Source organism: Corapipo altera, unplaced genomic scaffold (genome assembly GCF_003945725.1).
Source record: "Corapipo altera isolate COAL_440 unplaced genomic scaffold, ASM394572v1 113, whole genome shotgun sequence".
NCBI lineage: Eukaryota > Metazoa > Chordata > Aves > Passeriformes > Pipridae > Corapipo > Corapipo altera.
In genome coordinates this window covers 2,085,733-2,113,625 of record NW_020884895.1, presented here as the reverse complement: position 1 = coordinate 2,113,625, position 27,893 = coordinate 2,085,733, and the positions used below count along the sequence as shown (strand labels likewise).

The 27,893-nt window shown below is 57.3% G+C and overlaps 4 protein-coding genes across 10 annotated transcripts in view; 3 read left to right on the top strand and 1 right to left on the bottom strand.

Annotated features, from left to right (window-relative positions):
- The window catches only part of RUBCN (rubicon autophagy regulator), a 31,565-nt gene extending 28,589 nt beyond the window's left edge, over window positions 1-2,976 (top strand). For 5 of the 6 annotated variants that reach the window (XM_027647611.1, XM_027647612.1, XM_027647610.1 and 2 more), the window contains one exon: window positions 354-2,976. In XM_027647611.1, the coding sequence (XP_027503412.1) occupies window positions 354-517 (164 nt within the window). In that variant the 3' untranslated portion in view covers window positions 518-2,976. The remainder of the gene's footprint in view (window positions 1-353) is intronic. The other variant, XM_027647613.1, reaches the window with a different exon arrangement.
- Window positions 2,977-3,390: 414 nt separating this feature from the next.
- On the bottom strand, window positions 3,391-7,208 carry LOC113949255 (deoxyribodipyrimidine photo-lyase-like). Its single transcript, XM_027647617.1, has 10 exons — window positions 7,150-7,208; window positions 6,588-6,870; window positions 6,258-6,403; window positions 5,934-6,116; window positions 5,609-5,767; window positions 5,078-5,276; window positions 4,836-4,988; window positions 4,472-4,593; window positions 4,212-4,371; window positions 3,391-4,008 (listed from the first exon to the last, which is right to left on the bottom strand). The coding sequence occupies exons 2-10, from the start codon at window positions 6,817-6,819 to the stop codon at window positions 3,857-3,859; spliced, it is 1,506 nt and encodes a 501-aa protein (XP_027503418.1). The 5' UTR covers window positions 6,820-6,870; window positions 7,150-7,208; the 3' UTR covers window positions 3,391-3,856.
- LOC113949256 (mucin-5AC-like) lies at window positions 7,061-13,921 on the top strand. Its single transcript, XM_027647618.1, has 7 exons — window positions 7,061-7,069; window positions 7,459-7,564; window positions 8,750-9,415; window positions 12,009-12,392; window positions 12,608-12,724; window positions 13,029-13,114; window positions 13,357-13,921. The coding sequence occupies exons 2-7, from the start codon at window positions 7,498-7,500 to the stop codon at window positions 13,429-13,431; spliced, it is 1,395 nt and encodes a 464-aa protein (XP_027503419.1). The 5' UTR covers window positions 7,061-7,069; window positions 7,459-7,497; the 3' UTR covers window positions 13,432-13,921.
- A 3,970-nt stretch (window positions 13,922-17,891) lies between these two features.
- LOC113949253 (mucin-4-like) overlaps window positions 17,892-27,893 on the top strand; it is a 13,195-nt gene continuing 3,193 nt past the window's right edge. Inside the window, exons 1-7 of one of the 2 annotated variants that reach the window (XM_027647609.1) lie at window positions 17,892-18,065; window positions 19,934-22,483; window positions 23,393-24,361; window positions 25,698-25,837; window positions 26,119-26,283; window positions 26,565-26,720; window positions 27,208-27,338. In XM_027647609.1, coding sequence (XP_027503410.1) covers window positions 18,005-18,065; window positions 19,934-22,483; window positions 23,393-24,361; window positions 25,698-25,837; window positions 26,119-26,283; window positions 26,565-26,720; window positions 27,208-27,338 — 4,172 coding nt within the window. In that variant the 5' untranslated portion in view covers window positions 17,892-18,004. Of the gene's footprint in view, window positions 18,066-19,933; window positions 24,362-25,697; window positions 25,838-26,118; window positions 26,284-26,564; window positions 26,721-27,207; window positions 27,339-27,893 lie in introns of both variants that reach the window. The other variant, XM_027647608.1, reaches the window with a different exon arrangement.

The following is a 27,893-nucleotide window of genomic DNA, read 5'->3' as shown; positions in this document are numbered from 1 at the left end:
TGAAGGCTTTGTCTCTGTGTCCTTCCTGCCTGCCACAAAATCCCCAGACCCCTTCAGAAGTCATCCTTGATACTGCCCAGTACTAATGTCTGAGTAGAGCTTGTCCCTGCAGCTTGGGACCAATCTCTGAACTGGCTTAAAATGGCTCCTGACAACATGCAAGTAGGTGCAGTACCAGGGAAAACTTGGGCCAAAGTCACTGTTTCCTTGGATTTCAGGAAAGTTTGGGGAGGGACCTTGTGCAGAGCTTCTGTGCTCCCAAAAGCTTTGCAGCTGGTCCAGGGACTTGCAGTGTGGAGTGTCAGGCAGTCTATCTGCCTCTACCAGTTCTCTGCCATGCTCTCTCCCCCCAGAGTGCAAAGCCTGCTACCACAAATCCTGCTTCAAATCCACGCACTGTCCCCGCTGTGAGCGCCTTCAAGCCCGGAGAGAGCTGATGGCCAAGCAGAGCATGGAGTCCTACATCTCGGACTACGAAGACGAGCTGGAGCAGCCGGAGGCAGTGGCAGCCACATGAACAAGTTGCAGCCAAGGAGTGTATTGTGGGTTTATTTATGTGTGTGGCCTTTGTCACCAGAGCCTGAGCCACGTGGAGATAAGGACTATTGGGAGGACTGGAGCACTGTCTTGAAGGGATCTGTTTTCCCCCATGCAGTAGTGCTATGCTGGGAAAAGGGCACATTCCATCGTCCAGATCTGCTCCAGGTACTGCTCATACTCCCTGATGCCTTTGCTTGGGGAAAGGCAGCTGCTCCTGCCTGTCCTGCAGGCAGAACAGAGACTTTTTCCAAGCAGTTGTTCATGGTGGACAAGGCAGCGCTGTGGTGCCTGTCTCCGTGCCCTGCTCTGAGCCCAGCAGGGTCCCCTGAAGGGTCAGCACTTTCTGTTTATCACTTTCTGTTCATCTATACACCAGGAAACTCTGGCCACATCTGCTCCTTGGAGGAGGGAATCAACTCTCCGAGTTCTCTGATCCTGTGTTCTGCTTCTGGGGCTTGTGTGAATGGAGGAAGGATGGGGGGTTGGTTGTACGTTTAATAGCTCCCTTTCTGAAAGCTGGTGTGGGACACTGGTGGAGAGTTGCTGTCCCTCAAGGATCAGAGCAGAGGAGGTGGCAATGATGAAGACACCAGACTTCCCTGCCCCCTGCCTACAGCCTGTGCTGCAGTGGGACATTGCCCCTGGAGCAGCCACCCACGGGGACTGGTGCTGACAGGCTTTTGGCAGGCAGATCCCCATGGCTCTATTAGGATCTGCCTCCATGGGATACAGGCTTCCAACCTACTTTGTCCTCATGCTGCCAGTCTGTCCTCCCTGGGGGGACATGTCCTCTTCTAAGGGTGACATGGGACCTCACTCTGGTGGCACCAGGTCCTGCCTTGTGTGCAGCTGCCTTCTGCCCGAGACCTGTTGGGATGCAGGTGAAGGCCCAGCCCTCCAGCCGCATCCCCTGAGCCTCTGTCTCGGTTTGTTCTTTTAGGTTGGGTTTTTGTTTTTTAATCTGTTGGATTTGGTTTTATTTTTTTAATGTGGTTGTTTGTATTTTTAACTGTGTGTTCCCCTGCGAGGAGGTGCTGCTTGAAACACCTCCTTAAGGGGCATGCAATCTGCTTGCAGCTCACCAGTATAAATTCTCCAGGGCTGTCCTGCTCCTGGTTTCTCACCCTTGCATGGAGCTGGCATTTGCCAGTTGTCCCCTCTCCCAGCAGACATCCTGCTCCCCTTGAGAGAGGGGTCCCTGAGCCAAGCAAAGCCTCCAAGCTTCCCAGCTGCGGTGCAGTGGGGTGACCGGGCAGGCTGCTTGCAGTGGGGGTGCATGGGGGGAGAGGGGTTTGGCACTGGGGTGCTGCAAAGGGTTGGTCCCTTGCTGATGCAGAGCTGCCTGCCATGACTGACAGCCCTACAGGGTCAGACCCAGAGGTACAAGGTGAGCTCTGTGCCCTGGGGTTTGCGGTCAGTCAGGGAGGTGCCTCTGTGGTGCAGTGACTGCTTTAGCCCGTGGCACGGGTGAGTGTCCAGGACCACCCTGGCATGGGTGGGATGTGGAGTGTTTGGAAGGACGGTGTGGCCTGTGTACGTGCGAGAAGGGTGTTGAGGGACTGGGGAGCAACGCACTGGCAGGAGGCATCGAGGGGCAGTGGCTCTTTCAGTGTGTGCCCTGACTCGAGGCTGGGATGTGACTCCTTGTGGGCTCTTCCTGTGGGGGTGGCAGGGTTGGGGAGAGGGGAAGAGGCTGGGACCAGGAGAGGTGGCTGCAGGGCTTGGTCAGGGAGGGTGGCTGCAAGCCTTGCTGCTGGGGGCCAGGCTGCTGCACAGCAGCATCTCCCCTGCCTGCAGCATCCTGACAAAGTCCCAGAAACAGGGTTCAGACCCCACTTGCTCCCCTGGGGTTTTTGCCGCCTTGTGTCTTGTGTCTGCTTGTTTTCCCCAGTGGAGCAGCTGCTCTTCTGCTCACTCTATCTCTGCAAGCCCTAGGGCTACCAGATGCTGGTCTGCCTTAGTCTTGCCTGTCCCCAACCCCAAGCCAAGCCTTCCTGCTGCTGCCCGGAGCTGCCACCCCCTTCCCTGGAGCTGCCTCAGCAGCACACCTCCATTCACCCTATTTTGTTTGAAGCACTTTATTGTCATGGGACTGCAGCTGAGTGGCTGCCTGCATCCCTTTCTAGAAGCACTGAGTACATTGAAAGAGGGAAGGAATTCTGGCTTAGTTATGGTTTCCACCCTCCGCCATGGACTGTGTCTGGAAGCAGCAGGACTTGCAAACCTGGCAGAGGTCTCCAGGGCAAGACTGTGCCCAGCGTTGACTGCTACAACTAACACTGGGCCTGGCCAAGGCAGTGAGCTCTTTGTGAGGGAGAGGGGGGGCTGTTCCAGCCGTCAGCTGGAGCCTTCCCCATGGGATTATTGTTGCACAGCATAGCAATTAAAATGCCGTCCTTAATAAACTAAGTTAATAAGGGGTTCAGTTGTGTTGTGACATTTCAGGTGGGGTAATGGTGTGTATCCCGCTTTGAATTCATGGGGCAGGCAGGGAGTGCTGCTGATGGCAGGGAGCAGTGGGGGGGACAGCTGGTGCAGCTGGTGATGCATCCCCAGATGTCACTGGGAGGGGGTTATTGTCACCGCCCCTTGGCTAATTCATCTGGTTTGTGGCCTCTTCCTGCAAACTGCCCACTGGACTTAGGGCAGGAGGTACAAGCCACTGCGTGAGGGGCTGTCTGTAATGCCTGTCCCCTTCCTCAGCCTGCCTTTACTGCTGGCAGAGGGGCCCAGGGGCATGGCCTTGGCTGCTCTGTCCCTGGTTGCATTCCCATTCCATGCAGCCCAGCCATTCCCATTCCCTCGCAGCAGTGTTGTGCATCGCCCCATAAACACCATCACCACAGGTGATAGAAACTGTAAACTTTAAAACAACTGTTAAAAGATGCATCTGCCACCCAGCCCAGCACTGGCTCCACCACAAGCCACTTTCTGAGAGCTTTTTCCCCAGAAAAACCCTGCTCAGCTGAAATCTAAGCTGTGCTTAGCAGCAGCAACGGTGACCTGGTCTATCCTGAGCGTGGTGGTTGTAGAAAAGGTTTTTGGCAGTCCAGGCACACTGAGCATGGGCTCTCACAGCTCCCAGGAGAGGACTCCAGAGGACTCCAGCAGCTGTTCCAGCATGGCAGCTCGAGCAGGGGGTGATGGCAGAGAAGAGACCTGCAAAACCCTGGGGCTTGCTGCTGTTACAGCGAGCCCTCCAAGAGCACCCGGGGTGATCCCTGCCCTGGGTGATCTCTGCAGGGTGGCACCTTGGCAAAGGCACATCTGCCCCAGCACAGAGGGGCATGAGCCCTCTCAAGGCACGCTGTGCCTGTCACTGGGAGTGTGTGGGGGCATAGCGACGCTCGAACTCGTCCACGTCAAACTTGCGCTTGCAGCCGGCGTAGTTCATGTAGCGGATCTTCCCAAAGATGGCCCGCTCTGCCCAGCCCTGGTCGTGTATTCCACAGATGGACCACAGGCAGCCTGCCAGGCATGGGGATGGAGCGTCAGCTCTTCCCCTTGCTCGGAGGCACATGGAGAACAAATGGGATGTGGGTGCAAAGCAGGATGGGCTGGAGTATGGGTTGGGCTGCCTGCAGAGAGCCCCTGCCCTGCCCTCCCCACCGCTGCAGCCTTGGCCATCACAGATAAGACCCCCCACCCTGTGCCCCCATCCTGCAGCTTGCCTACGTATCCGTTGGGGTCCCTCCCGTCCAGCTCGTAGCGGTCATTAAGGTAGATGGCAAACTTCAGGGCCTCCTCAGGGGAGTGGGTCCACTCCAGGATCTTCTTGGCCCAGTACATCCGCAGGAAGCCGTGCATCTTCCCCTCCCGGACCATTTGGAGCTAGGGGGATAGGGACAGCCGTAGGGGTCAGTCTGTGCCAGGTCACTTCTGCCCCTTGGTAAAAAGCTCAGCAGTTTGTGGGGAAGATGTAGGGCAGTACCTGGGCAGCATTCCAGAGTGGGTCATGTGTGGTCCCCTGCTCCAGCTCCCGCAGACTGTAGATATAAGGCCTCTTGTCTTTGGCGTGGAGTTTCAGGGTGGTTTGTGCCCAGTCGTAGGCACCTGTGAGCAAGAGATGAGGAGCAACACTGAGCAACCTGCCACTGCAGGGTAGCAAGGAAGAGATGGGAGAGCTGGGTTATTGAAGGCACCAGTCTTGAGGGCACCTGCCTCCAGAAGGGGCCAAATGATGGGACATTAGTGCCCCCACAGCCCTTCTCCTAGCACAAATAGGACTGCCAAGTTGGAGTGACCAGTTGGGTACCAGCCTGGCCCCCAGCACTGCCCACATGACCCGATGCTACCCTGCACACTGTCGTAGTTCTCGTTGTAGTAGCAGAAGTTTTCAGCCAGCTCCCGGCGCACCACGGCCTCCTCCACGAACGCATCCACCGACTCCTTGTACTTGCGCCGGTGCTTCTGCACCTCCAGGATGACTCGCTGGGTGGAAACCTGGCCTGGGGACATGGGGAAGGAGCAAGTCAGGCTGCCAGTCCAAGACACCCTGCTCAGTCCTACTGCAGAGTGGAAAGCCTGGGACACTCACCAAAGTGGAACCATGGGGACAGGTTGCTGAGAGCTGCCTTGTTGGGGTCGTTCCGGTGGGAGCCAAAGGATTTCAGCCGCTCTGTGATGAAGGATTTCAGCACAGCCAGCCCTGCAGCTGTGCCAGGGGTTGCCCAGTCGACCTCTTTCATGGTGTGGTCCACCTGCAAGCTGGAATAACAGGCCTCCCAAGCAATGGGCTGGGCGGCAACTGAGCAGTGAGTGCATTTGCAGATGCTCTTCAGCCAGGACTGTCCCAGAATGTTATGTCCCCTGGATGTCCCCAACCAGCAAGTCCCCATGCTAGCCTTCTCCTCTTAACTAGCCCTCTGCATGGCAGAGATGTTGGAATTGAATGAATGAGGTGGGAACCTCCCCTTCCCCAGGGCATCCCCATTTCCACACCATCTGTGTATGACCTCAGGCAGGTTACTGTCCCCACCCCCTGCCAACCCCTCCCAGGATCACAAAGCAGCTGTGAAACACGTTGGAACAGGTCGTGAATGGGTTTGGAGGTGTCTCCTGCAGGTACCTCTGCTGGGCAGGACGGGGGATATGGGTGACGAACAACAGGGGGGAACTCAGTGAGGAACTCAGGGAGCTGAGCGTGGATCTTGCCCCGGATGGTCCTGGCGCTGTATTCCTGCTTGGGGGAGGCAACCCAGCAGGGCACAATGTTGTGGGCATCAACCTGGGAAGCAAAGCCATGGAGACAGTGTGACGCGAAGCAAATGGTCCCAAATGACATGACACACATGCTCTCTGCTCAAGTCGCTCCAGTGCACAAAACACAGGAGACAAGTTTCTCCCACATCTCACCATCAAGAATTTTCCCTTCCCAGAGTGCTGACACCCACCTGTGCAAATGGCACATCCTCTGGCAACTGTTCCCTGATGTCCTCCACCCACTGCCGGGGGAGGCGGAGGGGACTGAAGTCTGTCACCAGCCCACCCACACCACGCTCCACCACAAACGCAGGCAGCACGTCCTTGGGGTAGCCCAGCAGCAAGTGGAAGGAGATGTTCAGCTCTGCACACTCCTACAGCGACAGGGAAAGGGCTATGGGACAGTTCATAGCTCTGCAGACCCCAGCCAACCACCATCTGCTGAAGGGATGAATCTGCCTCCCCCCTTCCCCAGAAGCCTGGTCCCACCCAGCAGGGACAACCCCTGGCTGTACCTCAGCCACCTCCTGCAGGCCTCTCAGCATGAAACTGTAGTGCCGGATGGTGGCCTCCAGGAATTTGGGCACCAGGCAGAAGCAGATGTGCAGGGGCAGCTCCTGTTTGAGGGCCAGGCGTTGGGCGTAGAGGAAAGCCCAGTTATCTGGGGAGAAATCACACAGGGCAGTGTCAGGAGGATGCTTCACTGAAGAGATGGGGATGGGGTTTCACAAGAAGTTTCTCCCCAGACGCCCCTGCAGAGGGGAGCCAGGTCCAAGGCCTACGGGGGAAGGGACCAGGGCCATGGGAGCTCTGCTTCCCGGCCCCTTCTGCCAGCTGGTTCGCACCTTGTACCCGCTGATCCCGGCACATCCAGTAAAGGATGCACCGAGCATTATCCTTCAGGTCCGAGCCCTGCGAGACGAGGCGAACCCGCTTTTTGTTGTACTTGAACTCTCGCACGGACGGGGCCGCCCTCCGCCGGGCCTCCTGCATCGCCTCCTCTTCCTCCGTCCTCCTCCAAGACACGCGAGGCACCTCCGTGACCTCGGCCTTTCGCTTCCCTTGTCCCCGCGGCATCCTCAGGACCGCCCGTGCCAGCGCCCGGAGCACCGTGCTTGGGAGCTGCCGCTGCAAGAGAAAACCGTGCTGCACTTCCGAGAGGAAACGAGACCCTGCCGAGCTTTCCCGCTTCCTTGCGCATCCCAGTCCGCCCCCAGAGCCCGGAGGATGCTGGTCCCCTGCCCATCCTGGTCCTGGGGCATGGGGGGTAACGGTGCCCTGCCCCTTCCGTTTTCCGATCCGATCCTTCCTGGTCCCCGATCCCCTGGTAGGGGTCCCGACCCCGACCTCGACCCCGATCCCGACCCCAATCCTGATTCTGATTCCGATCCCGATCCCGCTCCCTACCCGGCACCACGCGGTCCTCCCAGTGTTACACAAGCCGTGGGCGTGTGTAAAGGGCGTGGTCATGGGTGTGGCCTCGTGCAGGGAGGGGCGTGCCCCCAGCGCCTGGGACCGCCCCCCGCCCCCTGCGCAGGTGCTGCCCCGATGTCCCCGGCGCGCCCTCGGCGCTGCACCTGCCGGGGAGGGGAGACAGTGCCCGCTGGTGCTTCCCCTCCCTGCCCCCGGGAACGAGGAAGCAGCTCCAGCCACCTTCAGCCATCACTCGGCAGCGCAGTTCCCCACCAGCACCATCCCCACGCGCTGCGTCCTCAGGTCCACACCTTGCAAGACACGGGGGTGCTGGCTTTGGACATGTCTAGGGGGACAGGAGGGCTGCCCGTGCTGCTGCTGAGCCTTGCTGTGCTGGATCTTACACTGGGTAAGGGCTGAACGGTATATGGTGGTATCCGGAGTGCATGGGGAGGGGAGAGCATCAGTCTCCAGAGTGGTGGGTGGCCCTATGGTGGCTTCAGCCACAGAGGTGAAACACTCACAGAGGTGGGTGTTGTTTGCTCTCCAACATCTCAGCTCTGTCCTAGTGAGTGAACAGGGCAGCTCTTTGCAAAACATGAGCGACGAGCTTGGCTTTATTTCTTTTGCCTCTCATGTGGGTCTCCATCTGGACAGAGAAGACCTTGGACCCAGCCGGACCCCCTCGCTGAACCTTGGTCCATGCTGGGCTCACTGCCTTTGCTACAACCTGCCCAGCAGCACCAAACATTCCTGCCTGGATGGCAACATCACCAGGATGTACTGGGCCTGGAAAACTTCAAATGCCACCCAGTACTGGCACTTGACACAAAGCAAGAGCAGTGTTGAGTTGAGCCCAGGGAATAAACCTGAGGCTTGTACCTCCTGGGATAAACCTGAGGCTTGTACCTTCTGAGACCCTCAAGCTACAGCCATAGGTCCCTTCCTGCTGCATCCCTCAACCCCCTCGCAGAGGTTTCGTGGGTCACAGCAGGTCTCTCATGGACTTGCCCTGAGCTGCAAGCTGGGATTTGTTCCTTTGTAGGGCTTCTTCCCCTGTTGCCATTATTTACACCCTGTGCTATCAGTTCCTGACTATCTGCAGCAGAGAGGTTTGTGTAAACTGGTGCTGCATTTCCAGACTGTCTCACGGTCACCAGTTCCTGCTCGGCTCTTCCTGTCAGACGAATTTGTCTGATTTCCTCCAGGGGTGGGTGAAGGTGGTGGAATGGGTCTCAGGACTGGCACCTACAGGAGTTTCTGCCCTGGCACGGGTGATGCCCGTGGCTTGTTCCTACTTTGTCAGGCTGGGGGTTTACGTGGTTTGCCTTGCTGATGGTCACACTGCCATTCAGGGAATCCACGTGCTTGATCCATGCAGGGTGGAAAATCCCTAGTTCTGATGATCCATGGCTGATGCGAGGCTTGGGCAGCTCATGGCAGTGGTAATGTTGCACCATCCCCAGCAGAGTCATGAGCTTAGCCTTTCACTGCCAGCTCTTTTGTGCTGTCTGCCACCTCTTTGCAGGGACCACTGTCAAAGACATGACAGTCCCTGCATCCCTGACTTTCCTTACATGCTTGACACCCACAGAGACCATGGCACTGCTGCCCAACACCAGCTCAAGCACTGCAGCCACCCTCCCTCCCTCCAGTCCTGCAACCTCCACCCCAGAGATGCCAATGGATGCCTTCACACCCAGTGCTGCTGCACCTCAGGGGAGCAGCCTGGAAGCCTCCAGCATCACCACAGCACAGGAGAGGGGCAGCACAGCCCACAGCACTACTGGATTTCCTGGGCTGGGGCTCACCACCGGCACCCTAACTTCAACCTCCATGGCCATAACACCCAACTGTCCCAAGGCAACCAATGTCACATCTGTGGGGACCAGCACAGCCCTGGCTTTCAGCTCATTTGGAGCTGAAATGAGCACGCTGCCTTCCCCCACCTCTACTCTTCTCTCCTCCACCTGGGTGGGCACCACACTTGGCACCAGCACCCACCAAGGGCCAGCCACGACCACAGTGCTTGGCACCACATCCCCAGGGAGTGCCAGCACCTCTTCTCCCACCACACCAGCACTGACAGACACTTCGAACAAGCCCTTGACAACCCCATCAGACACCACAGCCTCCCTCATTACTAGCACAGTGGCTGCCAAGAGCACCCCTGACCCCAGCCAGCCAGTCGGGACCACGGCCAGGACCACCCTTGGTACCTCCACCCTGACAGCACCCGAGACTCCCAGTGCCACTGCCGGTGAGTGCAGCCATGGGGTGCCTGGGGGGCGAGATGAGGGTGGCAAATCCCCATGGGATCTCCCGTCCTGCTCAGCCAGGCACCTGGCTCCTTCCCCACAGCCCAGCCCATGGCCTGGCCCCAGCCCTGTGGGGGCTGCCTGGTCTCCAGGCTCTTCAGGCCAGTGGATGGTCCTATGCGGGACTGTGACTGTGCCTTGGTGGGACTGTGCCTAGCAGTGTGACTGTACCATGGTTTGACAGTTCCTGATGGTGTGGCTGTACTGCAGTTGTGCGGCTGCGCTGTGGCTGTACCTCAGTGGTGTGGCTGTACTGCAGCAGTGTGGCTGTACTGTGGCTGTGCCATGGCTGTGTGGCTGTGCCCCTGGCAGTGAGCCTGCACCCTGGCAGTGAGACTGTATGTACCCTGTACCTCAAGGAATGGGACTGTACCCCAGCAGTCCCCTTACCATGGGACTTCAAATGTGCCCTGGTGACACCCCACTCCATGCACATCAACCAGAGCAGGGAGACTGTGCCCTGTCCCAGTACCCCTGGCTGTGCACGGTACCATGGTGTCCCTGGTGTCCCTGTACCCCAGCAGAGCAACTGTGTCCTCACAGAGTACCTGCACCCTGGCCTAATGCCCACAGTATGAGAGCACCTCATCAGAGTGCCTGTACTCTAGTGGTGGCCTCTGTGTGCCTGTGCTCCAGCAGTGCCCCCATGTACCTGTACAGCAGCAGGCTGGATGTGCCCTGACAATCCTCCAGCATGCCTTGCCTTCCTGCCTGTGGAATGCCTGTACCTGGCCCAGTGCCTGCAGGCGCCTCCGACTGGTCTTGTCCCTGACCCTGAGAAGAAGGAAGCTCCAGCTGTGAGCAGTACACTTCAGCTGTGATACGCTGTGACACGGGGAAGTGATGCCTGTACAGACAGCCCAGGGGACAAACCCTCAGCCTGGAGCACGCCCTTCCTGAGTGCTGCCTGTTCTCTCGACCAGTTCCTCACACTCAGGCAGAGCTGGCTGTTGTCTCCCGAGGGCGTTGGTGCTGGGAGCCACCACCAAACATCACCCCTGTGGCGAAGTGCAGGGACGGTTCCAGGTAGCCTGGCTACTTCCCTGGACTTTTTTCCATTATCACGCTCTCCTCAGCAGGCAGAGGACGGCACAGTCCTGGGCTGCAGGGGCCAGGTCTGTTGTAGTGGTGGCCTTGCTGGCCTGCCCTGCCCACTGCTCGTGGCTGCTCTGGGTCCAGCCGTGCAGTTGATGTCTGACCTGGAAACCCCAGTGCTGGGGCTGTGGGGAGTGCTCAGAGCTGTACCTGTGGGGTATAACAGTTCCTGCTCACCTGGACATGGCTGGGCAGAGAGGGGGGCTGCCCCTGCTCTTGCCCCTGCTGCTGCTGCTGTTGCTGAGCCTCACCTGCCTCGCCGTGCTGCACCTTGCTCTGGGTAAGGGCTGAGTGGGATGTGGTGCTCTCCACGAGGTGGGTGGTGAGTGGGGAACATCATTCCCCACGGTAGTGGGGAATGATCCTGCATCTGTGGGGTGGGGGGGTGAAATGCTGCGGGTGCTGTTTGATAAATGGGAAGAAGAGGTGGACTTCTGGCTTCTCCTTTGTGTGAGGATGAGGCCCTTCAGTGCAGACACCCACCTGGTGTGAGCTGGGATCAGACCTTTGCCCTTCTCTACATCGTTATTTAACCAGCTGCTGTGTGCAGGGCGGGAGTGGCTGCCGGGGGGTTTGGAAGTTTCTGGCTGGGTTGGCTGAAAGCAGATGGCGGCTTGTGGCTCCGTTTCCCATTCTCATGTAAGCAGAGCCCCAGACTCACTGTGTTTCTGCTGGGAACACTGGGGAATCCAGTCTGGCGTCCCAAATCCGCCACCTCACAGACACCCCTTGACAAAGGGTCAGGCAGCCAGGCTGTCCTGTGCATCCTTTGGAGAAAGTTGCAGATCCCTGGGCTTTGCTTGGGGACAGCACACTGCCCTGGCACAGGGTCTGGATGGGAAGAGAGGATGTCCCTCCTGTGTCTCACAACCCCCTGGCAGTTCTGTGGGTCACAGCACGTCTCTAATGGCTTGCCCTGAGCTGCAAGCTGGGATTTGTTCCTTTGTGGGGCTGCTTCCCCTGTTGCCATTATTTACACCCCGTGCTATCAGTTCCTGACTATCTGCAGCAGAGAGGTTTGTGTAAACTGCTGCTGCTGCATTTCCAGACTGTCTCACGGTCACCAGTTCCTGCTCGGCTCTTCCTGTCAGACGAGTTTGTCTGATTTCCTTCAGGGATGGGTGAAAGTGGTGGAATGGGTCTCAGGACTGGCACCTACAGGAGTTTCTGCCCTGGCACGGGTGATGCCCGTGGCTTGTTCCTACTTTGTCAGGCTGGGGATTTACATGGCCGGCCTTGCAGATGCCCATTCAGGGAATCCACATGTTTGATCCATGTAGAATGGTGAATTTCCATTCCCAGTGGTCCATGGCTGATGTGTAGCTTTGATTTCCTTGGGGACCTCATGGTGATGATGATGCTGTGCCATCCCCAGAACAGCCATGGCCTCAGCCTTTTACCACCAACCCTTGTGCATCTCATTGTCCAACCTCTTTGCAGAGACAACTGCCATGGGTGTGACAGCAGCCACGTCCCCATCTCCCCCCACCTCCTCAATATCTGTGGAGACCTCGACACAGCTGCCCACCACTGACTCCACCACTGCAGCCACCCTCTCTCCCTCCAGCCCTGAAACAGAAGCTTCCACCCCAGAGAGGTCCAGCACATCCCCAGGGACTGGCAGCACCCCAACTCCCACCATGCCTCCTCCCACCACAACAACAGCTACTTCATCTGAACCCTTGACAACCAAAGCAAACACCACGGCCAGCCCTGTTATCAGCACGGAGGTCCCCCTGAGCACCCCCTCTCCCAGCCACCCGGCCAGGACCACATCCAGGACTGCTCCTGGCATCTTCCCCCCAACTATGGAGTCGACTCCAGGTACCCTGCCAGTATCTGGGACCCCCAGTGCAGCCATGGGTGGGTTCCCTATGGGAAGGTAGGGACACTTTCACAGGGACAAATCCTCACAGGGATTCTGGGCATGTCCTAGGGTGGCTTCATGTATGTGTCTTTGCTTAGGCTTGGTCTGTCCCCAGCTGCAGGAGCGTCCTGCAGCTCTGCAGAGAGTACTAACGTAACATTGCTTTGCACAGGCATTGAGTTCTCTTTCCCCACCATGAATTCGACCCAGACCTCAGAGATTACCCACAGCACCTCTGCAGACCTGCCAATGCTGCCGCCCGTCTGCCCCACTGGCTTGTCCAACACCAGTAAGTGCAGTGCCTGTGGGCATCACCACTCACCCATTGTAGTTTTAGACTACCACAGGCTAGTGCAGGGGGTCCTGGAACCCCACTGCTTTTGCCATACTCTCAGTGATGCTCTGGGGAACGTGCTCTGGGTTTGCTGTACAGTGGGAGGGTTGTTCTCCTGACAGTGTAGACTGTCCATGACACAATTAACCTGGGAGGAGGTCCTGTGTCTGTGCCAGCAATCTGATGGAAAGACCCCCAGGTTCTTTGTTGCAATCAAAGGTTCAAGGGCAATAACCAGAGCCACATTTTTTGTCTCTAGGTGCCTCTCGCCTCTTCCTGTCTCTGCGGCTAAGCACCCCCCTGGACCTGGGGAACAGCACGGTGCAGGAGCTGGTGTTGTCCAAGGTAAGGTGTGTGGGAGGAGGTGCCATTTTGCATCTGCCAGCCATGGTCCAGGCAGTTGGGGAGGGGTCAGGCAGCCAGTGGGAGGAGAATGGCTGGGTCTTGCATTGATTGTCACCTGTAGCCCTTTTGGATGAAGGGGAGACCCTCTAGCTGACACATTTCAGGATCAGGCCCTTTCGAGGTGGGGACGGGGTGTAGGAAACCCCCTCTGGCATCATTTGATGGCTGTTCTTTCCCCACAGCTCCGTGAGAACCTTCAGACGGCATTCCCGTGCGCTGGCCTGTCATTGGAATGGCGAGGGAAGAGGAGCCCCTGACCACTGCCCCTTGCCCTGCCAGCTCCCACATGTACTGGCAAGCCATCTGCTCCCGGCTCCTTACTCCGTGGCAGTGCAGCCCCTTGGGGTAACCTGCACAGCTCCTCTTGAACTTGGGGCTCCCTGTCCTTCCCTGTGCTCCCCCAGTGCCCCCCGTGGGCTGCGGTGCCCCTGCCCCTTCCCACAGCTTCCCTGTAAAGCCCAAGACCTCCCACCACCCTGCTCCAGACCTGGCTCCTGTGGTGTGACCCCTTCCAGCGCTGCCAGGGGGCTGGAAGGAGAGGACTCTGTGGAACTGGGCTTTTACAGCTGGGACTGTGCTGGCTCAGCCATCAAAGCCGCCCTGGGGACTGATGGATAAGAGGAAGGAGACCTGGAGCCCCCAGTACTGCTGTGCCCAAGGCTCACCTGCGGTATTGCTGACAGAGGAGCCCGCCCATGCCAACACAGGCTGGGCAGTAAATAGAAACTCCATGCTTTCTGTGTTGAAGTTGATGACTTCTTTATTTTCCAAGTTGCCTTTCACAATTTTCAGCTTTGCCATCTGTTAGAGGTGCCAGAGAGGAAAACTGTCCGAGTCCCAAAAGCTTTGCATGGAGAGACAGGCTCAGGGCTGTCCCCTCCTGGCAGGGGTGGCCACAGACATTCCCAAGGATGGCTGGGAACTCCATCAGATGGGGGGTCCCTGCTTTGGTGCTCTCTGCCCCATGGCACCCCACAGCTGCCGGGGCAGCTCTACACACCATAGGGCCGTGGAAATCCTGTGGGCTGTGCTCCTTCCCTATTTTTTTCCAGTCCCCAGCTAAGGAGACAGCCGCAACATCTGTCCCCCTGCAGCAAAGTCATTTATTAACTGATTAATTAGCCAGATAAAATCCAACTGAAGCAATTATTAGCCTAAGCAAGTCACCTCGCCTGGAGATTGAAAACTGAAATAATTAGAAAATAGCTTCGTTGCATGTCAGGGATTGTTTTTGGCTGATCCCTATTCCTCACTGGCAGCCCTCACTGCCCCAGCACAGGGAGGGCTGGGAAGGGGCGCATGGGGCTGAGGGATGCCAAATGTGGGGACTGCTCCCAGGCTGCCTGGGTTGTCAACCATCTGGGAAGGAACCAGCAGCCAGACAGGATAGTGAAAGACTCCGTGGGATCACCTGGCTGCCTGCCAGCTCTCAGGGGCTGGGAAAGGCTGGGCTGGGGCTGGAGGCTTGTGCCCAGGCAACTTGTCAGGATGCTCCCACTTGGGATGCCCCTTGCATCCCAGGGTTGCCCCTTTGCTCTTCAGGACGCTGCCTGTCTTTTGTGGGCTTGTTGGACTCACAGACACTGAGAGAGGGCCCTTGGCACCGCGGCAGGGAGCTGGGGAGTAGGGCAAAACCTGCCAGAGGGGGTCCCCATGCTGGACACCTGATGGGGTGCTGGGAAAGAAATCCTTGTGGTCTGCCTACGCTGTGGAGCTGGGCCAAGAGTCCTCCCACGTCGTGTCCCACCGGGCTGTTTTCTCCGGCTGTTGAATCCATAACTTCAGACCCCGGGACATGGCTGGGTGCCAAAGCCGGCGTAGTGGAGCCAAACTGCGTCACAAAGGGAGGAAAAGGTCCTGAAGCGCTGGGATGAAAAGGTGACTGGGGTACTCACTGTCCTCTGCCAGCATGGCTGCCTTCCACCGTTATCGTGGTCAGGGGGCAGTGAGGGGAGGAGATGTTCTGGTCCCCTCTGCCCCCAGCCCGGGAGGAGAAGAGGGACACAGTGGGGGCATGTGGCTCATGTGGGAGTGGTGGTCACTGCCCAGGCACTGGCAGCACAGAGCTCTGGCAAGCCCCCGACACTACCCATGTTCTCCATGCCTGCCATCCTTGAGGATGCTGGCTGCCACCTTCACCCCATGGCTGCTTGCCTGCCATGGATCTCTGACCAGAGGGGCCTTAGGAGGTTGTATCCAAGTCCTGCTGCTTTCCCAGCCCACAAATCAGTTCTCACCATCTTTGCTGTGATCCACTGCCATCTACCAGCATTTTCCCAAGGAGCAGACCCAGTGCCCAGCAGGACTGTCCCCTTCAGAGGGCCTGGCAGCATCATGGAGTGCCTATCTCAAGTCCCTTGTGACTCAGATGTCCCTTCCAGTGTTGCCTTCCCCTTCAACCCTGCTGATGGCTATAGCCCAGCTCCCGCTGTTTGGCAGGAGGCTGTTGCAACACACCCAGCATGCCAAGTCATCCAGAACGTGTGGAGTTGATGGATAACCTGGTTTCCCCCACTACCACTCTGAGCCCTCTCCAAATGCCCTTGCCAGGAGGCTGGAGGGGATCCAGTAGGAGATGCTGTGTTCTCTACAAAGCTGGAACAACCAGCCCATTAATTCCAGAAAGGCTGATAAGGCACTGTGCTGGGCCATGCTCTGCTGTACTGGAAGGTGTAGAGCCCCTGGGTGCTGGGATTCGTAGAATTGCCCCATGGCTACAGGCTCCTGAAAGGCTCCAGTGCCCACATGATGCTTTGGTCCTTGGTAACTGCAGATGACAGTTATTCTTTCAGGAATGAGCGCTTTGTCAGGATGTTTGTTTCAGGAGTAGCAGAAGGATCATTAAAAAGCCCCTTCCCAGAGTGGGAGCAGGGCACCATCCTTGAGACAAGGCATCTCTCAGTGGCTGCAGGCTTTCTTGGGAGGGTGTACCAGTGAATGCCAGAGCAGAGGGACAAATTTGGTGTGTCATCCCCGTGACTGCTGGGAGATAAGTTTTCTTGGGGACAGCATGGGCAGGAGTTGCAGGTATGAGGGTCTCCAGGCAGAGCTGGCTCGGGGAGTATGGACAGGAGCTTGCAGGAGGGCTGAGACTACCACCTTTGCTTCAGCCAAGTTGTTTTCCCCTATGCTGAGCAGCACGTTTGCAACAATCCCTGTGGTTCCCACCACATTTTGCACCTCAAACACCATCTGGAGCAACCTTCTCCAGCGTCAGCATATATTCCCTGTTGGGGTGGCTTTCCAAAGTGATATGGCATTGTCAGCACAGGCAGGAACAACTCTCCCACGGTAGGTTTTATCCCTCTAATCCTCCATCAGCCCAGGTGTGGTGGCTGCTCAGGTGGTCACTGGCTGGGCAGTCACCCTGTGATCTGCAGTGCTGGTTGCACAGACCCCCAGTGCACTGTCCTCCCCTGGCTTTACCCCCACACCGGCATTTTTGGTGGGCAGGCGAACATTTGTTCCAGGTGAGTGGCGCTCCCCCCGATTTACCGTCTGTGCCCAGTTCCCACTGCCGGGGGTAATGCGTGGGTTGACAGGATGGTGCTTCACCAGCCGTGACTTGGCCTCCCCTGGCATTTCCTGGTCGACTCTGCCCAGTTGTTGGGTTGGGGGTGTCCCTTGACATGCCCAGCCACTGCTGCCTGCCTGACGGAGACCAGCTCGAGCGGGACACTCTGTACTGCCTAACACCCCTCGTAACACTTTGCAGGAGTTGCCTGGGGGCATTTCTGGTTAAGAAGTGTTTAATTGACTACAGAACCATGTAGTGGTGGAAGTTTGCATAATGCTGCTCATGAGGGAGCTGGCAGCAGTTTTCATGGGGGGGAGTGTGTGCAAGAATTGCTGCTTCAGGAGAAAGAGGAAGGAGAAATATAGGGGTGAAGTGACCCAGGGGATCAAGGTGAAGTGACCCAGGGATTCTCCATAGCAGGGAAGGGGGTCCAGGCCTGCAACTTTTCCTGCTCTAGCTTCTGGGGATGCTGGTCCCACCTTGCAGAGAAGCTTTCCCAGATAATTTGCCCCCTCCCAGCACCCCAGCACTGCTGTGCCCATACTGAAGTGCAGGTTTCAAACCCCGCTGGGATGTGCTGGGGCTCTGGACAGGGATCTCTAGTGCTTCCAGTTGCAGCTGAGCACTGGGAGCTCAGACGACGTCCCAGAGCCTGTCCCCAGCCATACATCCCTGCTTTATAACCCGAGTCTGCTCCCAAAGAAGCTTTGAGCCAAGTGGGCTCTTGTGTCTGGCCTTGCCCTCAGCTGAGACATGGCTCAGCGGGTGATTCAAGTGCCCATGGTGTTCTCACAGGCATGGCAGCACCAGGTGGCATTGCTCTGTCACCACCACACACTCTGTGGCCCCCTACCCTGAATGGAGCAGGTCCTGTGGGGTCCGTGGGGTGGCTGCCATGGGGAACAGGTGGGGTGACTGTCATGCCACTGTTGGCAGTGCCACAAACTGTTCTGGGCTCAGCTTCACCTCCTGGTGCTGGTAGACCAGGGAGCTGGGTCCTGCAGGGTGGTCTTTGGGTAACCCCCAGCCCATGCCACAACTGAACAGGGCATCCAGACCTTGGGAAGGGGAGGGCTCGACCGGAAGGGAATGGTGACAGGGACATTGGAGGGAAGGGACCGGGGGCGGGAGAGGACGTCGGCAACCTGCCTCCTTCTGCCATCCCTATAAATAGGAGGGAACAGGAGCAGGAACACCTGTGGGACTCCAGCTCTGCAGGAGAGGCAGGCAGGGAGGGACAGAGGGAGCTGCTGCTTGCTGCTCTCTCCTCCCTTTGAGCTTCCTAGTGCTCTGCCTGTGTGGGGGCCTGAGGCATGGGGACTAGGGGATGGACGCTCTCCACCTTCCTGGGATGCTGCATATGGATTCTGCATGGTATGTCCAATATTTTTCTGCTAGCCCATGTGCTACTTGAGCTCTGTTAGGGTGCAGCAGGTACACTGTGAGATGCTTTTCCCTCCTGGCTGCACTGGAAAGTCCTTGCAATAGATTGCAGCCAAGGAGCTGGAAAAGTGTTTTACGGGGCAGGTATCACCCCTAGGGGCAGGTTGCAGGCGTGGAGCCGTGGGAGAGGTGAGAGCCCAGCCCGGAAGCCTGCAGGCAGCCGTGTACCCCTCCAGCAAGGGAAGCCAGCCGGCAGAGCAGGACCCGGGGATGTTCCCATCCCTCCCACGTCCCAGGAAAGAGCAAATGCTGGTGCTCCATGCTGGGGCCCCTCTTGCACTGACTTCCCATGAATGGGTGTGTGGAGTAGATGGTGTTTCCTGCTCCACACGGAAGAATTAAGATAAAACACGGATTTGCTGGAGTAGAGTGTGCCAAATTAACCTGGGGAGACTTCACTGATGTGCTTTGTTTTCCCTGAGATGGCGACAGAAGCAGCTGAGCTCCTCTGGCTGAGTGGGCTGGTGCAAAGAGCTTATTTCAGCTGGGAGAGATGGTGAGGAAGCAGCCTGCCAGGAAAGCAAACGGGGCTCTGGAAGAGGATGGACCCCTTGAGGACTGGTCTGGCATAGGAGATAATGCTCATTAATGACTCTGCACAAGCTATCTGTAAGCTAATGAGCTGAGCCGGCGGTGAGGTTGGAGGCACCTCTGCTGCAGGGAGTTCTGGCTGCCTGTCAGGGGGAACCTGATGAACCGGAGCACCAGGGTGGGGAGCAGGCTGGGGCTGTTGGGTGGTGGTGAAGCCCTGGCAGGTCTTGCCATCGGGGTGCCCTTCATCTCCCCTAATTGCAGCTGCCTAAAGCCAAGCGTCAGCAGATCCACCCAGCTCCTCCTGGAGCCAGCAGAGGCAGCCTGGTCTCCCCAGAGCCTGCATCCTTGTCCTAAATATAATACTGGGTGAAACATCACCCATGGATGCCAGTAGGTGCTGGGAGAAATGTCTGGGATGTAGGCAGGTGTCTCCTCCATTCAGCAAAACTCCTGCATGTGGGTCAGGATTTTGGCAGCAGGAGGAGTGAGCTGTGAGCAGGGTTTGGCCAGGGAAGCTTGTGAATATTCCCTCCATGGACAGGAAACCCCCGATGCCTTCACCCAGCTGGAGGCAAGAGAGGTGGGGGCAGTAGCAGGTAGATGCCCACCCCAGTAGAGGTTTAACAAACCTGCTTTAACTGCAGCAGGTCAGAATCCATCTGCAGTCAGGGAAGGCTTCTCTAAGCCTTGGCTGTCCTCGCTGCCAAAGGGCTTTGGGTAAAGTTATTTAAATATCTCAGACACCCGGAAGGCGAAAAAACGCAGAACCCCCCCCCCCGGCCCTGCAGAAGTGACTGCACTCAGGTCTGTCCCTGAAGCAACAGAAAGAGGGCTGAGGGCTGTCCTGGGGTGGCAGAGCTTCACAGACACCCCTTGAGCTGTGAGCTTACTGGGCCCCAGCCCTACCCAGTGGCCAGGCAGTACCATCCCCAGCATAACTGGACTGGGTTGCAGTGGCTGCCTTTGCCTCCACACTTGCACCAGTGTGTGTCTCTCCCTGACCTGTGATGAACTGTGTCCTGTCCCATCCGGTAGCTGCTCATGCTGAGGATGGAAGAGGTGCTGTGCAGTGCTATGCCTAAGACAGCCCAGACTGCACTCCCTGGCTCTTAAATCAGAGCCTTGTACGGCTGTGGGATGAGGCAGTAGGGTTTAAGAAGGGCTGGGAGCTTTGTGATGCTCAGCCGGAGGAGAAGTGTGTCTGAGCCTGGCAGGCTGCTGGCTGTGGCACTCAACTTAATGCTCTGCTTTGTGCTTTTCTGCAGGGCTTGGGGCTGCTGCTGCCCCTGTCACTACTGAGGGGCCCTTTACTGTGGGGACAGCTTTTCCCATCACAGCAGAGAATGAAGGGCCCAGTGCCCTGGTGACGGGCACTGCGGGCACAAGCACCACGGCGGCTGATGCTGAGATAGACGAGAGCATCTTCACGAGGAGCCCATTGAGTTCGATCTTCCCTCCCGGGACTGAGCTGGACTCTTTTGTGACTGCAACAAGTGAATATGGCTCTACAGTGCCAACCTTGATGAATGTGACCAAGCCTCTTAACACATCTCAGGGTATTGAGGGGGGGTTGGCTGCTTCCAGTACAGCCACAACCGCTGCTGCTATCACTGCACAACACCCTGCTGTCACCCCAGAAGCAGAGCATGAGGTAATAGAGGCTACTCCTGATCCCACCCTAGACATCAACCCAGATGTGAAGGAAGACATCCCTGCAGCTGTGACCAGAGGAGAAGAAGACATAGACCTCACCACTGGCAATATGTCCTACCCTACCACCCCTCCACCAGCAGACACCTGGGTGCCACAGCCAACTGCTGGCAGCCTCGTGGGTGTCAGTGTCACTGTGTTACCAAGCCAAGGGCTGACCACAGCCATGGGAGCAGTCGAGGAAGTTGTAACTCTGTCTGTATCTGTCCAAAGTGAAGCCAATGCCAACTCCTTAAGTCCCAGCCCCAGCACTGAGGAGCTGCTTACGACCCAGCAGGGTGGAGTGGTGAGCACGGTTGAGGGCACTAACCCAGAGACAGCAGAAGAAATGGCCCCAGCTGCTGAGGAAAGTCCCTTGGCTTCAGAGTCTGGAGATGCAGGAGATATAACGAATGGTGAATTCAGCACAGCAGGCTCATCCCACCTACCTCCAGAGAGCCCAGTGATGTTAGAAACAGTGGGAAACCCTGGGGAGTCCTCCTTCCTCCCTGGCCACGCAGTGCTGAGCCCAGATGCTTCACTGGCACCATCCACAGGGAATGGAGATGGGCAGGGAGTGTCATCAGAAGCTTCTGGTTCAGCCCTGTCACCTGCAGCCAGCGAGGCACCAGTGGCACCCGAGGAAACAGAGGACACTGCCACAACACTGCTGGCCCCAGAGGTTCCCACTTATGCACAGAGTGATATGAATCTCCCAACCGTGGCCACTGTGCTGCCCACAGGGGACGTGGGGGCTGTGGGTCTGGACAATCCATCCCTGCAGCCTGACCCATGGCAGACCACCAGAGAAAAGCCACCACTGCTTCCTGATGCTCTGATGGACACCCCCAATGCTCCTGGGGTTGCTTACCCACTCCCAGGGGCTGAAGCCAACACCCTGCCTGCAGCTGATGGTGCAGCAGAGACACTATCCAGCCCCGACCTCACTACTGCCCCAGAAGCACCATCTCTTGGAGAGTCACAGCCAGGAGGGATGCCAGACGGACCTCCCCAAGAATCTGATGGACCTGACACTGGTTTGAGTTCACATTCAGATGCCCCTAGCCCAGCCCTCTTTGTACCTGATGGACTGGCATGGCCCACTACTGGGGTCCAGGGTCAGGGAGCTCAGGGGGCAGAGGACATGGTACAGGCAGGAGGTCCAGGGAATGGTAGTCCCTATACAGACACCCAGAGTGACATGAGCCTTTCAGACATCCAGCCCTCAGCCTCTCCTGCTAATAATGGAGAGCTGCTGGCTGAAGGAACAGGAGATTTGGCAAGTGCTGGGCAGTCCCCTCCATCAGCTCTCGGGGACGGAACAGGAGCAGGAGATGCCCCAGCACTGGGAGAAGTGTCCTCCCCTGGTTCTGTACCTCCCAGCAGTGCTGGAATGGAGCCCGATCTCTCAGGGGCTGAAGGACCAGCGGACCTGCCCAGTGAATCTGCCAGTGGTCCTGGGGCTGTTTACCCACTCCCAGGGGCTGTGTCTGGCCCTGCATCTGAGACAGAGACACCAGTGAGCCTCGACCTCAGTGGTGCCCAGGGAGCACCTGGGTCTCCATCCTTTGGTGGGTTGCAGCCATGGGGAACAGCAGCTGGTGCTCCCCAGGGAGCTGGTCTCCCTGGAGCTGAAGGACCAGACTCTGGCTTGTCTTCGTCAGGAGATGCCCCCACCTCAGCAATTCATGGACTGGTAGGACCCCCATCACCTGCCCTTGGGGACCAGCTTGGCACAAACCTGGGGCAGCCAGCAGCCGGAGGGCCTGGAGTGGGCATGGCAGAGGGCACAGCAGAGCAGGCTCTGGAAGGAGCAGGCAGCGGGATTGATTCTGAGTCGTCCCTGAGCTCCACTGCAGGCAGTGGGATGGCAGCTGGGATAGATCGACTTCCCAGTGAAGGTTCTTCATCTGGTCCTGCCTCTCCCAGTGATGTGGTGGCAGCAGCTTCTGTTTCAAGTGGTGATGAAGCAGGACCCATCTCAGATGCACCCCTTGGCCCTGACAGTCTGTCCTCGGCCTCTCCGGACAGTGAAACTGGCCCAGGGCTTGGTCTGGTGGAGGGGGCAGAGAGTGCAGGGGATGTGGCACAGACTGGAAACCCAGAAAGTCCCTACATGGAGACAAATCCTTCAGCCTTCAACCCTCAGCAGGACCCTGCTAACACCAGAGAGCTGCCAGCAGGAGAAACAGGGGCTCTGGTGAATACTGAGCAGTCCCCTCCACCAGCCCTCGGGGACGGAACAGGAGCAGGAGGTGCCCCAGCACTGGGAGAAGTGTCCTCACCTGGTTCTGTACCTCCCAGCAGTGCTGGAATGGAGCCCGATCTCTCAGGGGCTGAAGGACCTGCGGACCTGCCCAGTGAATCTGCCAGTGGTCCTGGGGCTGTTTACCCACTCCCAGGGGCTGTGTCTGGCCCTGCATCTGAGACAGAGACACCAGCGAGCCCCGACCTCAGTGGTGCCCAGGGAGCACCTGGGTCTCCATCCTTTGGTGGGTTGCAGCCATGGGGAACAGCAACTGGTGCTCCCCAGGGAGCTGGTCTCCCTGGAGCTGAAGGACCAGACTCTGGCTTGTCTTCGTCAGGAGATGCCCCCACCTCAGCAATTCATGGACTGGTAGGACCCCCATCACCTGCCCTTGGGGACCAGCTTGGCACAAACCTGGGGCAGCCAGCAGCCGGAGGGCCTGGAGTGGGCACGGCAGAGGGCACAGCAGAGCAGGCTCCGGAAGGAGCAGGCAGCGGGATTGATTCTGAGTCGTCCCTGAGCTCCACTGCAGGCAGTGGGATGGCAGCTGGGATAGATCAACTTCCTGGTGAAGGTTCTTCATCTGGTCCTGCCTCTCCCAGTGATGTGGTGGCAGCAGCTTCTGTTTCAAGTGGTGATGAAGCAGGACCCATCTCAGGTGCAGCCCCTGGTCCTGACAGCATGTCCCTGGCCTCTCCGGCCAGTGAAACTCGTCTGGTGGAGGGGGCAGAGAGTGCAGGGGATGTGACACAGGCTGGAAACCCAGAAAGTCCCTACATAGAGACAAATCCTTCAGCTTTCAGCCCTCAGGAAGATCAACTGTCTAGTGCAGGTTCCTCATCTGGTCCTGCCCCTCCCAGTGGTGAGGTCGCAGCATCCTCTGTTTCAGACCCATTCAGCCAGAGTGCACTTGGAGGAGAGGGCAATACTCCTGGAGCTCTTCAGCCTTCTCTGGATGCTCGGCCTGGGATTCCTGCTGCTGCAGGAGAAGGGGCAAGTGAAATGGCTGGTAATGGAGAGTCCATGGGGCAGTCCCAGGCTCCTACTGGAAATGGACCAGCTGGTTCAGGAACCCCTGATGAAGATATGGGAGATGTGTTGCAGTCTGTATCTTCTTCCTCATCTGCAGAGGGATCTTCATTGCCTGGGAACACTAATGAGGCTGTTAACAAAGCAAGTCTTCCTGGAGCTGATGGAGCTGATGGTGGCTTGAATACAGGCTTGGAGGCCGCTGGCCCCCAGGAAGCCCCTGTGTCTGTCCCTGGCATCCAAAGTGGTGCCAATATTGGACTTTCTGATGGAAAACAGAGCCAAGTCGATACGGTGCAGGTGCCTGAAGGAGCTTTGGTGAATGGGGGATCTTCCCCTGGTGCCAGTCTGGTCCCAGTGGCTCCAGACAACAGCGGTGTTTCTGACAGCACAGCCACCTCGACAGCTGCTTCTCTGCTTCTCCCTGAGCATGAGCTGAGCTCGGGGCTGGCACCCAATGGAGACACCCACTCTGCCCCCAGCACCCAGAGTGGGAGCAGACCCCTGGTGCCAGGGGCACCGTCTGGGCTGGCAGGAGAGTCTGGAGGCATTTCTTGGTCTCTTGAAGATGAGTTGGCCTCAGGGATGCCCGCACCTTTGGGAGAAGCATCCTCCCATGCTCCCATATCCCCCAACAGTGCCCCTGTGCTGCCTTCTGCTCCACAGAGAGGAAATGCTGCAGAGGGGGTGTCTGTCAGCCCTGAGCTTTCCGCTCCACTTGCGGCACGTGAGTCAATAGTGGGGTCCTCTGCAGGCGGAAAGGGGGAGCTGGGGGCTTCTGTGCCAGGGAGTCCTGTCTTGCTCCTGCCTCCCTGCCAGCCAGGAAGCACTGGAGCCCCCTCCAGGGATGCCAACAGCCCTGTGCCTGGGAAAGCAAGTGCTGTGCTCCCCAAAGTGATGGCAGGGCGAGGGGACGTGGCCCAGCTCCTTCCCAGTGTGACTGGATCTGGGGCAGATATGGAAACACCCACTCACTCCCCACCTCAGGGGAGCCCAGGGCTCCCTGGCCTTTCTCCCACTGGGATCACTGCTGGTAGCACTGGATCAAAAATCCCAGGTCCAGGTCCTACTGGTGGCTCACCATCTGCTGCCCTGCATCCTATCCTGGGCAGTGAGCTGACCACCAGCTCAGCAAGTGGAGCTCCTGCCACCCCTGGGTCGAGCCCCCCCAGAGCCTTCCCAGGCCAGGGGGGATCCCAGGGAGGGTTCCCAGCCACTGCATGCCCTGGCACATCCTGCAGCCCGGCCCCCGCTGACCCAGCCCCACGAGTTCCCCTCCTCAGGGGCAGGGAGGTGCTTCCCAGGCCGGGAACTACCACTGTCACCTCCCACACATCGTCCCCCGTGGTTCCAGCTCCACCAGGAAGGCCAGCAGCTGCCCCAACCCTGCTGCCCAGCCCCGCAGGTACGTGACGCTCGCAGGGCAGCCTGGGTGGGAGTAGCACATCCAGTTTCCTGCCAGACCATCCTGAGGGACATTCAGTACCCAGAAAGAAGGGGGCTATTTGAGGCCAGGGCCCTGGAGGACACACACAACGAGGGCCCCCTGCACGTGAGCATGCATGATTGGCAGGTTGAGCCTGCCTTCAGTATGGTCCCATCAACTGGAAAACCCATCCCCTCCAAATGTTTTATTTAACAGACATAAATAGGGAACTGGAGGCTGTAAACATCTCCAGAAAGAGCTGTGGGAGTTTAATTCCCTGCTTTCCCCCAATGTAGTCCTGTACAATGTTTTTCCCTTCCTAACAGCTGTCCTTAAGAGCAGTATCCCAACGGGGCTGGATAAGGGAGGGGATAGTGACCGCAAAGGCCATCACAGCAGGTCTAGGGCAGCTGTGTCCGTGTAAGACAGTGAAAGGAGTGGGAGCAAGCTCCTGCAAGGGAAGGTGACATTAACAGTGTTCCAGGTAGATATTGGCAGTGTTCCTCCATTGTCCTTCAGCCTAGGCTGTGTCCCATTGAAAGCAAAATCATTTCAACCCTTTAAAGTTTTGACACAGACCAAAGGCTGTGCTGTAAGTGTATTTTGGGGCTTATTTTTTTGTTGTTTTCTTTTCCAGTTCCAGCTGTGCCCCTCTATGGATATGGAGCGAGGGAAAATGATCGGGAGTATGTGGAAAGGAGAGTGGATTTTAATTCTCCACTTTTCAAGCCTGAGACTGGATTCCCATTTGGGAGAACCCTGCGTAACTCTCTCTACGTGAGTCTACCTGTGCTTGATTTGCTGGGCAAGCAGCCATTGCCCAAAAACCTGGGAGAGGGACCAGTAACCAGGTGCCTGGGATGGGATCCCAGCAGGGCCAAATCTACTGGGATGCTGCTGGGGTCTGTTTGCAGCAGAATGTGACTTTGTGGCCATTTCGGCAGTGATAGGTGGTGACTTCCCTTGAGCATGGACTTGGAAATGGGAGGGCTGCCATCCCAGTGTCAGGGAGTGCCACTGGTCCTGACCTTACCTGATGGAGAGATCCCTCTGCTCAGTTTACAGACAATGGACAAATCATTTTCCCAGCCTCGGACAAAGGCATCTTCACGTATCCCAACCCTCCTCCCGGCGGCTTCAATGGCCATGAGGAGGTTCCCATGATTGCTGTATTTTGGGACAACGCCGACTTCTCCAGAGGGGTGGGCACCACCTTTTACCAGGTAAGTGAAGCCATCTGGGTGCATGGTTGCATGAAACACCTTTTGGTTATAAACTCATCACCTATTCTGTGAACGCCCCATGAGATGTGTAATTAATGGAGGCTGTGAGTGGCTTTTCCCTTTTCTGGGCCAAATCTAAGAGCTATTGGTCCTGTGTCACCTCTTGAGCCATCCAAATTCCATCCAGACCCTTAGTTGTAGGGGTCTGTGCATGACCCCAGTCTAGACCAGTCTTTTCCCTGCTGGGAGCTGAAGAAGATGTGGGTATATCCAACCTGCAGGAGTTCTCCACCCTCAACACGGCCAAGCCTCCATTTGTCCGTGACGTGGAAGCGAAGGTTCGGCGGTACATGAGGTCCTCCTACTCTGCAGCCTGGACCCTGAAAATCACCTGGGAGAAGGCACCTGTCTATGCATCACGGAGTGACACCCGGAAGGTAAGGGGCTGATGGATCACACAGGCTGGTTGAGTTGTCAAAAAAAACCAAGATCCACAGGTGATCGCCTTTTTTGCGCCTAAAAATAAGAAACCAGTTTTGTGACAAAGGCCAGTCTTGAAGAATTTTGCCAAAAAGAACTAGGCTGTGCCCCTGTTTTGGTGGTTTTCAGATTTTTGAGGGACATCTTTAGTTGAACTCCCCCTGCTCTGTAAAACCTTTATCTTTAATGTGATGGGAGTTTATTGAGCACCAGAAACACTGTCCTTCAGAGACATAACATGGTGTGAATTTGAGGCTTGTCATGGAACAGCTTCGAAGTAAAACCATCACTTTTTCCATTTGAAATGTGAACTGGCTCAGGCTGTTTGCCTTGCACTTCCAGACCTCAGTCCTGCCATTCCCCAGAAAGCACTGACCCACACCCCTAACTTTAAACTCACCATCTTTGCTCATTTTCTTACCTGTCTGCAACACTTGTCTCCAGACGATCACATATCAGGCCATCCTGACCACCGATGGCTTCAGGTCCTACATCCTGATGCTGTACCAGGACGGAGGGATGCAATGGGATTACACCAGACTCGCTGCCACCAACGTGCTCATCGGCTACACCAGGTACAGCAGCTCAGCACCCCATCCCTGCCTGTTCTGAGCAATGGGGTGCATCACACCCATGGCTCCAACTTGTTGAATCCTTCCCTGTGTCTCAGGAGATGCCTTACAAGGATGAGGATGAGGACAGCCCAAATGGGATCTGCATGCCCATATAGCCTAACATATGGGTGTCTCAGAACCAAATTTGCCTCATTAGTGACTGGATAATGCTGCAGCACGCTGTCTTGCTGGGCTGTGCTTGTTGTAAGATCCACAAATCCCTCTGGAGTCCTGGGCCCCCAGCATCCTGGCAGTTTGGGTGGAAGGAGTGGGAAATAAGGGATGTTTGCTGAACTTTGCACCAGTTGAGGGAAGGGATTTCCGTGCTTGGCTGGAGCAGTCGCTTCCTGCCTCCTCACATTACATCTTGCCCTGTACACAATGTCTCCAGGGTTTCCTCATTAGCTGCTTGTTGCAGCTGGGTAAGGAAAAGGTGGACTGGACTGGAAGCACGGGTGGCACAGGCGTGTGTGTGTGTGTCTGTGTGTGTGTCTGTGTGTGTGTCTGTGTGTGTGT

Coding starts and splice junctions, on each gene's coding strand:
- LOC113949255 (XM_027647617.1), bottom strand. CDS start 6,819: ATGCCGCGGGGACAAGGGAAGCGAAAGGCCGAGGTCACGGAGGTGCCT. Junction 4,594..4,835: donor GAACTACGACAGTGTGCAGG/GTAGCATCGGGT, acceptor TCTTGCTCACAG/GTGCCTACGACTGGGCACAA. Junction 4,009..4,211: donor GGACCCCAACGGATACGTAG/GCAAGCTGCAGG, acceptor CATGCCTGGCAG/GCTGCCTGTGGTCCATCTGT.
- LOC113949256 (XM_027647618.1), top strand. CDS start 7,498: ATGTCTAGGGGGACAGGAGGGCTGCCCGTGCTGCTGCTGAGCCTTGCT. Junction 9,416..12,008: donor GACTCCCAGTGCCACTGCCG/GTGAGTGCAGCC, acceptor ACCTCTTTGCAG/AGACAACTGCCATGGGTGTG. Junction 12,725..13,028: donor CACTGGCTTGTCCAACACCA/GTAAGTGCAGTG, acceptor TTTTGTCTCTAG/GTGCCTCTCGCCTCTTCCTG.